The 11690-nt window shown below is 45.8% G+C and overlaps 1 protein-coding gene across 3 annotated transcripts; it reads left to right on the top strand.

The window, feature by feature from the left end:
• Nucleotides 1–1000: 1000 nt before the first annotated feature.
• On the top strand, nt 1001–11670 carry SUMF2 (sulfatase modifying factor 2). Of its 3 annotated transcripts, XM_031024360.2 has the most exons (10): nt 1002–1125; nt 2974–3127; nt 5070–5268; nt 5662–5776; nt 6195–6239; nt 6607–6757; nt 7592–7647; nt 9541–9625; nt 9814–9958; nt 11368–11670. In XM_031024360.2, exons 3-10 carry the CDS (start codon nt 5129–5131, stop codon nt 11450–11452), a joined length of 822 nt encoding a protein of 273 aa, XP_030880220.2. In that variant the 5' UTR covers nt 1002–1125; nt 2974–3127; nt 5070–5128; the 3' UTR covers nt 11453–11670. The 3 variants fall into 3 exon arrangements, with proteins under 3 accessions (XP_081675773.1, XP_030880220.2, XP_006729936.2); XM_006729873.3 differs by lacking the exon at nt 5070–5268; XM_081819647.1 differs by lacking the exons at nt 5070–5268; nt 9541–9625 and having other exon boundaries at nt 1001–1125; nt 11368–11640.
• The last annotated feature ends 20 nt before the right edge of the window (nt 11671–11690 follow it).

The following is an 11690-nucleotide window of genomic DNA, read 5'->3' as shown; positions in this document are numbered from 1 at the left end:
AATTTATCCAATAGGTCCCTATACTGTTACACTTGTAAGTTTTTATGATAATATAAATACTTAAAGTAACTTAAAATTTTGAAAGCATCCCTGTTTTAGTATAAATTCCTATGAGTAAAACTATTGGATCATTGGGACTTTTAATGCTTTCAAAGTAGCTGTGCTAAAATGCTCCCCAGAAGGGCACCTGGGTGGCTCAATCGTTAAGCGACTGCCTTCGGCTCAGGTCATGATCCCAGAGTCCTGGCATCGAGCCCCACATCGGGCTCCCTGCTCAGCGGGAGGCCTGCTTCTCCCTCTCCCACTCCCCCTGCTTGTGTTCCCTCTTTCACTGTGTCTCTGTCAAATAAATAAATAAAAATCTTTAAAAAAAAAAATGCTTCCTAAAGTTTTAGTGAACAGCAAGATGGGTGAGGTAGAGGCAAGGGAGTTGATAAACTCAAAGTATGAAGTGGGGAAAATAGAAAAAGAAGGCAGAGGTAGAAGACCTTTCAAGCATGGGGGCTTAGGGATAGGAGATTTTCAGTGGACCATGTTTTCACACCCCTGCACCTTTGCTTATGCTGAAGTACCCATCCCAGACCCTCCAGTGCCCTTTTTCTCCCACCTGTCTGCACAAAATTTTTTATCTCTGCAGTCCTTGACCGTGAAGTGTGTTGCAAAGCTTTGTATTTTTGAGGACTTGGCAGTTGCGTACAATAAGTGTGCAGTAAATGTTAAGCTGAAACCTTTTCTTTGATCTTGAAATGGTATTCCAGCGCCCAAAAGGGGTTTGAATATAAAAGGGAAGGAAATCAGTCAAAATGTTCTGTTCATGGGGTATTGAAGGGGCGTCTGGAATGGCCTCGTCCCTCAACGCTAACCCTGAGAAAATTGCACCTATCTGGCTCCACACACGTTAAATTCTAGACCCAGCTGTAGCCTGGGACCAACCAAACCCATCGGCCAAAAAAAAAAAAAAAAAAATCGGGCAGTGCGCACGCAGTACGGCGGCCGACGTGGTGCACGCGGGGCGCATGCGCGGCAGGGCCCACGGTGTGTGCGCTGCTCGTGTTCCCGGCATGGGCCCCTCGCCGCCGCTGTTGACCCTGCTGTTGCTCCTGTCTGGTCCGCGGTTCGAGCTAGGTCAGTGTGCTGGCCTGGCCCTGTGTGCCCCGGGAAACGTCAGGAAGGGGGTGGGTCCCCCGCCCTGGTCGGGGAAAGAGACCGTGGCCCCTCCGCCCGCTTCCTGGGTGGGCTTGGAGCGGCCGGAGGCACCTCCCAGAGGCGGCCAACTTGGTCAGGTGGTTAACGGCTCATATCCTATCTAACCTCTTTTTTACTTTTTTGAACATAAAGTAAGAGAACATAAAGACACCCCCTCCCATGTACCCGTCGCGCAACTTGAAACAGTTGCCAGTTTATAGCTAATCTTGCTGTTTCGGTATCGCTCCCACTTTCCCATTTCCCTGGGGCCTTTTTGAAGTGAATCCAGGCATTACACAATTTTATTTGTAAATACTCAGCTTGAAAAGACAAAGAGTCATGAAAAAAATGCCGTTCTCTTTCCCTGCCTTAAAAAATTAACAGTTCTCGGGCGCCTGGGTGGCTCAGTTGGTTAAGCGACTGCCTTCGGCTCAGGTCATGATCCTGGAGTCCCAGGATCGAGTCCCGCATCGGGCTCCCTGCTCGGCAGGGAGCCTGCTTCTCCCTCTGACCCTCCCCCCTCTCATGTGCTCTCTCTCTCTCATTCTCTCTGTCTCAAATAAATAAATAAAATCTTTAAAAAAAAAAAAAATAACAGTTCTCAATATCATTAAACGTCGGGTTAGTGTTCAAATTCACCTACTGTGTTTGTTACAGTTGTTGAGTTAGTGTCAAAATAAAGTTCATACATTGCAGTTGTATGTTGTTTCTTAATTCCCTTTTAATCTGAGATTTCCCTGCTTGCTCCATTTTTTTCTCCCTTGAAGTAGATGAAATCATCAGTGTGAGTGTGTCAGAATGAGAACAAGAGTGTGTCAGAATGAGAACAAGAGCAGGGAGCCCGATGTGGGGCTCGATCCCAGGACCCTGGGATCATGACCTGAGCCGAAGGCAGACGCTTAACGACTGAGCCACCCAGGTGCCCTTCTGGGGAGCATTCCTTAGAGAAACATGAAAAGACGGTGGACTCTGCTGCCATTAAGGAACTTATGGTACTTAGATATCCTTCAGAAGAAACATAACATTCTAAAGTGTGAAGACAAGTGTGGTGGGTTGGAAATAGCACTGACCTGGAAGTAAAGAGACCTGGATCTAGTCCTTATTCCTTGTTAACTAGCTCTTCACGTGATTTTCCTTTTGGGGTCTTGGTTTTTTCCTGTTAAATAAGGGGGTTGAATTAATGATCCTTTTAGTTCTGATTTTCTGAGATGTTCAAACAGCAGATATGAGGGATCTCAATTGTTTGCTAATTATTGTGCTCTTGTGCCAGATGCCGGGAATACAGTGGCAAAATAGGTATTTTCTGGAGCGTATGATATAATGGTGAAAATCATTAAGAAGTGGGGAGGAAGCGGCAGAGAAACAACAAGAGCAGAAGTATGGATAGAAAGGTGCTAGAAGTATTTCAGGTTCTTAGTGTCTAGATTTACCTAGCTGGGACAAAGAGTTGTTGTGTACAGGAATAGAGCAGTAAGGACAGAAATAAACATTTGTTGAATAATTACCATCTGCTCACAACATTTCACACATGTAATTTTAATTTATACAGCGACCCCTTGAAATAGTTAGATGTTGTCTCCATTTTGTGGAGCGAAAGCAAAACTCAAGATTAACTAATTTGCCTAAGGTCACCCAACGAGTTAAGTGGCAGAACAAGAATTTAAGGCCAGATTTTAAGCCTACATTTTTTTTTCATTACACCATTATGAATATTACATATAATCCAAATATTGCCATTTGTTTTTTATATATTCATGTGTTACTGATGATGCTTCCTTTTCTCTGCAGGGAATGGGCAGACTAACATGGTCCAGCTACCAGGTGGGAGATTCCAGATGGGAACAAATTCACCAGATGGCAGAGATGGTGAAGGGCCTGCCCGAGAGGTGACAGTAAAACCCTTTGCCATTGACATATTTCCTGTCACCAACAAAGATTTCAGGTACATCAGGTGTTCTTCCAGGAGGGGTAGAGACTCTTTCTAATTTTCATTCCTAATATCTAAATGGAAAGTAGCTTGTTTACTATAACATATCATCTTTGCAATAGTACTGTGGGATAAGTGTTACCTACATTTTTCAGATGAAGAATCAAGTCTGGAGACTCACTCTCTGTTAGTGGCAGAGCTGGGCCTGGAACTCAAATCCCCTGACTCTTCAGCCAGTGGATTTTCCATTACATTGGGTATAGCACTGAGAAATATAGGCAGAAGTCAAACACTCAACAAAAACCTCTTCCACAGGAGGGAGGGATTGGGAGAAGGGTCCTAGTAGCTGAGAGTCTCTTAAATTCCCTTTATTTTTACTTAGGGAAATGGCGTTAGTTTAGGACAAACATTATGGTTCCAGCTCAGTCTAAGAAGCCATGTTGAGCTGTCTCAGTCTCCTCAAGGCGGTATGTTTTGTGTATGTTTGTGTAGGCTAAAGCAGAAAATGATCCAGGAGATATCTGTAACTTACCTTAAATGATACAGGGGGACTATAGAAAGAGGAGTGGGAAAAGGAAAAGGAGGGAACAGAAAGACAAAGCAATGTGGGAAATGACTTAAATGTTACATTGTGGATTTAAAACTCTTTAAAATAAAAAGTTATGGGGAAAAATTGATTCAGGAGACACAGACTGAAGTAAACATAAGGATGGTTGGTGTACTTCTCAGGCCCTTTGACTTAGTGATTCCGTCTTTAGAGATTTTCCTTAAGGAAAGAATTAAGGTCTTAAAACATTTAGCTAAAAAGATGCCATTGTAAACAAATATTAACAATATAAGGATCGCTTAAACATACTGTATGTAACAACATCACAGAATATTTAGCAACCATTAAAATCCTGTTGTCAAAAAGAATTGTGAGATGTTAAGTGAAGAAAGTAGCTTACAAACAATATACAGGGTATGATCCTATTTTAAAAAGTATATGCATGGAGTGTATATGCATTTAAAAAGAACTGGAAGATGTAACATTGCATTAGGTAACAGATTTTACCCATGTTTTTGTGACTTCCAAAAGAAAATAATTCCAGGGAAGCGTCCCCCTTTTTTCTTTCCCCCCCGGGAAGCACCTTCTTAAAGCTATTTAAAAATTCTTGCTGGGGGGCAGAACAGGAAAGGATATGCACAGCTATATCTTAGTTGATGTGATAATGGATGATTTCAATTTTTTTCTTTTTATCTACTTGTATTTTCTCATTTTTCTGTAATACAATGTGCACTACTTATATGTGCTTTTTGAAAGAATTTTTATTAAAATTGAAGGAGAAATCACTTTTGATCAGGCTTGAGCTATATCATGACAACCAGAAATAGCTAGCTAGCTAGATGCACAGTGTGCACTTTTATATATTTCAAGTTATGACATATTTTATGATAGAAATCTTTTATATTTCAAATTATGGCACTTACGTATTTATTTATTTTTATGACCTTTTTATGATAGACTTCCAGCAAGCCCCTAAACTTTGCTTAGAACCCATGATTTGTCTCTGCTTCTCTGGTAAAAGATTTTCAAACTGTTCACATGCTCTGAGGTTGGTAAATAGCTATTGCTGCCAAATCTGATCACCTCCTCCATTCTCAATGCCCCTTTGATGGGTGAACACTGTCTTCTCATATCAGAGGGCTGGCACAGATGGGGTACTTTTAGCCCAATAAAAACAATCCATCTTACCCTGGCAGTTTGCTTGATGAATTTGCTATACCATAGCAAACTATGTGAACATCCATTCTAAAATTTCAACACATTATTTTTATTTGATTCCGTTTTTTTCATCTGTTAGATGGAGATAGTAACACACGTTCTGCCTCCCTCTCGTGATTGTTGTGAGAGTAGGTATGTGATGAAGACCTTTCAGAAAAGAGACCCATTCCCACCCCTAAATCTTCTCGACAGCTTTATTCATAATCTCCAAAAACTGGAGATAACCCCGATGACCTGCATGTACCTGGTGAATGGATAAGCAAAATTCGGTACATCCATGCAATAAAATGCTGTCCTGCAACAAAGAGGAACAAACGACCAATACTGGCAACACATGGACGAATCTCAGAAGCATTACACTAAGTGAAGCCAGACCCAAAAGCTACATAATGTATGATTCAATTTCTGTGAATTTATATTCTGGGCAAGGGAACACTATAGGGACAAAAAACAGATCAGTGGTTGTAGAGGCATGAGGGAATTTTAAGAGGTGTTTGATAGACTTGCTCTGTATCTTGATTGTGATAGTGACTATATGCTTTGTCAAAACTCACAAAACCATGCACTAAAAAGAGTGCCTTTCTATATATGAATTACACATAGAGCAACAGATTTTAAAAGAAAATCTCCTGCTCAGACTTTCATGTTAATTGCTTGTTGTTGATGGAAACTCTGTGATGTGTGGCTTTGAGGAGAAAGATATATGAGGTTTTCTGGAGCATGAGGGGGTGAGAGTGGGACATGGAACCTTATCAGCTTAACCAAGTGAAATATCTCTTCTCAGGGAGTTTGTCAGGGAAAAAAAGTACCGGACAGAGGCTGAGATGTTCGGGTGGAGTTTTGTCTTTGAAGACTTTGTCTCCGATGAGCTTAGAAACAACATGACCCATCAGATGGAGGTGAGAGAACCTGGGCTTGCAGCCGAGGGAATGTGAGCGGGTCATGGGCCCACCAGAGCCACCATAGAGAATCCCACCTGAGAGCTGCAGGCAAGGAAGGAGCAAGAGAGATCCTCCGTGGAAGAGTCAGAGGGGCATACACTCCCAGGACATTAACCCTGAGCTGGTTTCTGCATACTGAGACTCTGTAAGGAACCAGATACATGTAGGGTTCAAGTTACTCCCTGAACTGGCAGGAGAACAGCTTGACATCCCTCTAATAATGGTAGTGAGATGTCCTGCTTTCCGGGGTCCAGAAACAGCCGCACTTGGGCCACCTGAGTCCCAGTCTGAAGTATTTGTTCTGCCTCATGTGTGTCAGTCAGGAAGGTGCCCTGGCTGGGTCAGAGCATCTTGCCGTCATACTTCTTTTTTGCAGTCTCTTCTCTGGTGGCTTCCAGTGGAAAGGGCATTCTGGAGGCAGGTAAGGGTTGTTTCCTCTGCCTCATTTTCTACCCCTGTTGACGCTTATTCTGGAGGCCTGGCTTCCCTGGAAGACCCCTTGCCTATCTAGAGACACTAAATTAAAAAGTGTGACAAATTTCAAGGCCAACAGCCAAGCAGCCCTGTTTCCTCTGCCCTGAGCTCTTTTCCCATTGCCCATCCCATTTCTCCCTTGGCTCATATTTATGCTCTTTCTGACTCTAGGCCTCTCTTCACTCACCAGGCTATCTCCTCCAACTTCCTTGCTCCATCTAGTGGTAAAAGCTGAACTCAGGCACCCTAAGCCTAGCCTTCCTCAGACTTCTGTGTGCTCCCAGAAGCCTGTCTCACTTCATCCTGGCTGTCAGCCTGCAGGTCCTGGCTCTGGCATCCGAGAGAGACTGGAGCTCCCAGTGGTACACGTGAGCTGGAATGATGCTCGTGCCTTCTGTGCTTGGCGGGGGAAACGGCTGCCCACCGAGGAAGAGTGGGAGTTTGCTGCCCGAGGGGGCTTGAAGGGTATAGAGATGGCACGGCGACTTCCCTTTATTCTTCTCCCCATCCTGTCCTGCATGGGGAGCTTTGAAGGGTGGGAAGGGTCCATACTCCCTAGAGCAGTGCTTCTTAAACTGTGTGGTGGAGGGCCAGTTGTTACTGTTTTCAATTCTGATCCATCTCAGACCAATACTTGTGTAAAATGCCAAAAAAATTAATAACTGGAAAACTGGAATAACGAAACAGACATAAAATTTGTTATTCTTGGAGATTCCTCCCAGGCATGTTACATTTCAATTAATATAATCAGAACGACATAGCACAGGGAAGAAGAAAAGAATTACCCAGACTGCTTTTTCCGTAGGTGTGAAGGGACTCACACAAACAATGAAGTTTTGCAATCCTAACTGAACAAAAAGTTAGGAGAAGGAAACAGCAACTCCCCATGTTCCACACCTCTGCTACTCTGTAAACACCAGCTATACCAATAGTCAAAATTCTTGTGATAAATGAGGTTGCTTATTTATCCAATCTAAGTCCAATTGACAAGTTTCTGAAATCTTACTCTCAATTTCTGTACTTATCTGGACATGATCTGGTAACAGATAGCTTACTAGACTGGCATTAGTCAGAACCACACCTGGGATTCCACTGTCCTGGAGCAGATCAGGAGACCAGGGGCTCTGAATGCGGGACAGTGAGTGGAAGGAACAGGCATGGGAAATAAAAGTAAGTAATCTCTCTCTTCTTTTCTCATCATCTCCTGACTTCCTTTTGGTTCTCTCACTCTCTCTGTCTTTCCCTCTTCCACGACCCTTCGCCTCCCCCTCCCCCACTCTCTCCTTGTTCTACTGGCAGGTCAGCTTTACCCATGGGGAAACCAGTTCCAGCCAAACCGCACCAACCTGTGGCAGGTAAGACATACATTCCTCACCCCTGTCCTTTCTCAAAGCACTGAATGAAACCTCCTGAGGCTAAGCATCGTGTTGGGCTGTGGGACTGCAGAGGGCTTTGTGTTCTAATGGGACTGGTAAACTGGTAAACTGGTAAAGCAAAAGACAGTGTGGTGGGGCTGCATCCTGAAGAGTTGTAGAAGTAAGTGACTGCCTGCGAATGGTGGGGGTGACTTCACAGAGAAGATGACATTGGTGCTGCTGGAATAGGAGTTTGCCAAGTGAAAAGTGGAGGAAAGGGCGTTCACAGCAGAAGAAACAACGTGAGTGTCAGCACTGTATTAGGAAAGGGTACTGTGTGTTCAGGGTTGGGACAAATTCAGAGAGGCTGGAGCACAGGGAAACGGGAGGTGTAGGAGATGAGGTAGACAGTGGGTTGTAGGCGGATTATGAAGGAGCGGGTGTGCCAAGATACGGTTTTAGATTTTCCCCTGTAGGCAGTGGGGAGCTGATGAAGGTTTTTAAACGGGACTAACAACGTAATTTGATTTGGGGAGGATGCTAGTTGCTAATTTGTGCAGGCCTAAATGAAATAGAGCTGCAGTGGTGGCGGGGTGGGAGGGGTCTCTGAATTTGAGGCTGTGGCAGTGGCCCAGGGGATTATGAACATGTGAATTAAGTAGAGGTGGAATGGGGAAGAAGCCAAATGGGAGAGGCATGCCTGTAAGATAGACGGGGTTTTGTAATAATCAAAGTGGAAAAGTGGGAGGGAGTTGGATTCAAGCATGAATCTAAGCTTGGGCAACAGGGTGACGGTGTTACCATTATCCAGAACAGATGACATGCATTTGGGGTCAGAGGGATAGAACTTGATGGGGTTAGCATCAGCTTAGTTTAAGGTGCCCTTTGTCATTTATATGCTCAAACATTGAAAATATGAGTCTAGATCTTAGGACAGAGGTCTGGGTCAGAGCAAGTGGTTTGGGAGTCATCAGCATATATCTTAGGCAAGAATGTTATCCCCCAAGGAGACTCTGTAGAGTAAGGGGCGGGGCACAGCATCAGCATTTCAGGGGGAAGCATTAAAAAGAACCCAAGGGGTAAACTGATCTTTTAGATGATCTTGGGATCAGAGCTTTGCAAAAAGACAGATCTGATTCACTGTGTGATCTTTGATAAATTAACCACTTTGAGCCTCAGTTGCCAGTTTTTTAAAGGGAGAAAATACTTGCCTCACAGCCTTGTAAGGATTAAAAGAGATAAATATGGCAGCCCGAACACATAGTAGCTGTTGAGTAAATAATTACCTCTTCATCTTCCCTTTAGTGAGATCAGTTTCCATAGAGTAGGGGGAGCTGAACCCCAGTTTTATTGAGAAGATTGAACAAATTGCATCAGCAAATATAAGTTCCTTTTTCAAGCATTTTGGTGGTAAAGAGCAGATGAAGACAGTAGAGTCAGGGCAGATGAGGGAGAGTTAAACCTGTTGGTGGTAGAAGGAAAGAGATGGTATAGGAGAGCACAGGGCAGGCATCAGTCGTCCTTGAGAAGGCAGGTGGTGCTGGGCACAGAGGAGGGGAAGAGGAGCCTTCCCAAGGCACTGAAGCACATGGGGTTCAAGGCAGAGGGGTGGAAGCTGCTGAGAGTGGAGAAAGTGGGAGTGGGATGGGCTTGACATAGATCACTGTGGGCACAGGGAAACCACACATTTCCGAATCCAGCCGGGAGGTAATGGTGGAGGACATGAGGTGACTAGTTTGGGAGCTCAGGATGGGCACCTCAGTGCACTGCCTCATGCCCTTCATCCTACCCCAGATGACACAGCAATATGACCTTGGTTTTCCTCTGGCCAAGCAGGAACACCCATCTTGGAACAGGATGGTAAATTTTTTAGCTTAAATTTCTCCCCCTTAGGGAAATTTCCCCAAGGGTGACAAGGCTGAGGATGGCTTCCATGGAGTCTCCCCAGTGAATGCTTTCCCCCCACAGAATAACTATGGTAAGATTTCCTATCATGTTGCTGTCAACACTCACAAACTGGTTGGTGGGATCACTCTGCCTGAAGGATGAGGCAGAGAGAAACACCACCAGGGAAGCGTTTGCTTCCCGAAGCCTTTGATACCTGGGGGGCAGGGGATGGGGGATGGTACTGCCCAACCTGGAACTGACCCACCTGCTGTGCTGCAGGGCTCTATGACCTCCTGGGCAACGTGTGGGAGTGGACAGCATCTCCATACCAGGCTACAGGGCAGGACATGCGTGTCCTTCGGGGGGCGTCCTGGATCGACACAGCTGATGGCTCTGCCAATCACCGGGCCCGGGTCACCACCAGGTGAGGAGACTGGTAGCCGGGGGCCGAGGGTCTGGGTCCTGGTCTCCCAGAGCTGGTGTTAGTGCTGCTTCCACTCCTCTATCTGCACCCCAAGTTGTGGGGACAGAAGAGAGCATACACAGCATTTGCCATGAGAAGCAAAAGGGCCTCAGGCAACTTGTGCCTTTTCTTGCCAGCTCTCGGTACCCGGAGAGACTGTGTGTCCAGCATCATAAGGGTTTCTCCCCTCGTCCTCATAACTAGTGGCAGAGGCAGGGCAGTGGAATGGCCACATCAGTATTGGTCATGGAAATACGCACCCTTCAAACTGGAGAGCACATGAAAAACCTTTTTGTTTTTTTTAAAGATTTTATTTATTTATTTGACAGAGACGGTGAGAGAGGGAACATAAGCAGGGGGAGTGGGAGAGGGAGAAGCAGGCCTCCCGAGGAGCAGGGAGCCCGATGCGGGGCTCGATCCCAGGACCCCGGGATCATGACCTGAGCCGAAGGCAGACGCTTAACCACTGAGCCACCCAGGTGCCCCGAAGAATCATTTTCTGTAACGATGTTGTTTTACAGTCAAGGAAAAATAGGTTCGCAGAGGTGCTGGGACCCGCTCATGTCACACAGATGGTTAATGCTGGCACCTGAGTGGTAGGGTCCCAGGCTCCCAAGTCCCCTTCTGGGGCTCTCTCTACTTTGCTCATCTGTAGGTTTATTTTGATGATTTCCCTCTGCCTCCTCCCATTCCTGGGTTCCAGAAGGACTAGAAAGAGACCACGGTTTCTTGGCCTCAGGAAGTCAGGTTTGCAGATGTTTCTTGGATACATTGAGGCCCCTGCTCTCCCTCACCTCCTTTTCTAGGACAAAGTAGTGGAGAAAGTACTGGCCTGGGAACCAGGAAGCTGGGTTTGCCACTAAATCTCTTGTGCCCATGAAGCAGTGGTTGGCCTTGGCCGAGACATTTAAATATTCCTAGTATCTGATTCTGGGTCTGTAAAATGGTGAACAAATCCTGCCTGCCAGAGGTGTGGAGAAAAGGCAAATGAGGGAATATATGTGAAAGTCTTTTGGAAAGTATGAAGTACTCATTGGCACTATGGTATTCTCACTTCTTACTGACAGGTTCTTTTCGGCTGAGTTATTCTAAACTATGAACAGTTGAAGTTACTAGTCATTGCCTTTCTTGCCTTCCAGAGCAGACTCTCATGACTGCTCAGTCACACTTGCTCCACCCTGTCCCAGGTCCCTTCTTATCCCCTTTTCCCCAGGAGTGCCCTCATACCAGGCTTCTTTCTGGACCCTGCCCTCCGTCCTCAGGCACCCTGGACCAGAGCAGACCCTAGGAGGTTGAGCATAAAAGTTGGGTAAGGCTCCAGGCCCCTTTCTCAACGAATGTCCATTCTCTTTCCTCTTCTCTGGTGGCAGGATGGGCAACACTCCAGATTCAGCCTCAGACAACCTAGGCTTCCGCTGTGCTTCCAGTGCAGGCCGACTGCCTGGGGAGTTGTGAACGGCCATGCAGAGCCGTGGTACCCGTGTCACTGCCTGGCCACATTCCCAACACAGTTAAACTTTAGCCTCAGGAATGACTTCGTGCCCCTTCCGCCATCCCTCTGTGGCAGGCATCTCTCACCAGGCCAGAAGAGGACTCTGACCTCAGAGGAGGGGTACCGCTGTCTCTTGAAGAAGGGACCTGACTTACTGATGGTGGCTGGGGAGCTGGGCGTTTCTCTTAGAGGTCAGATATT

Source organism: Leptonychotes weddellii, chromosome 5 (genome assembly GCF_054177405.1).
Source record: "Leptonychotes weddellii isolate Sample4059 chromosome 5, ASM5417740v2, whole genome shotgun sequence".
In the NCBI taxonomy this organism is placed as follows: Eukaryota; Metazoa; Chordata; class Mammalia; order Carnivora; family Phocidae; genus Leptonychotes; species Leptonychotes weddellii.
This window is presented reverse-complemented; position numbering and strand designations above follow the sequence as displayed.

Coding starts and splice junctions, on each gene's coding strand:
- SUMF2 (XM_006729873.3), top strand. CDS start 1,017: ATGCGCGGCAGGGCCCACGGTGTGTGCGCTGCTCGTGTTCCCGGCATG. Junction 3,128..5,661: donor GTCACCAACAAAGATTTCAG/GTACATCAGGTG, acceptor ATCTCTTCTCAG/GGAGTTTGTCAGGGAAAAAA. Junction 7,648..9,540: donor ACCGCACCAACCTGTGGCAG/GTAAGACATACA, acceptor TCTCCCCCTTAG/GGAAATTTCCCCAAGGGTGA.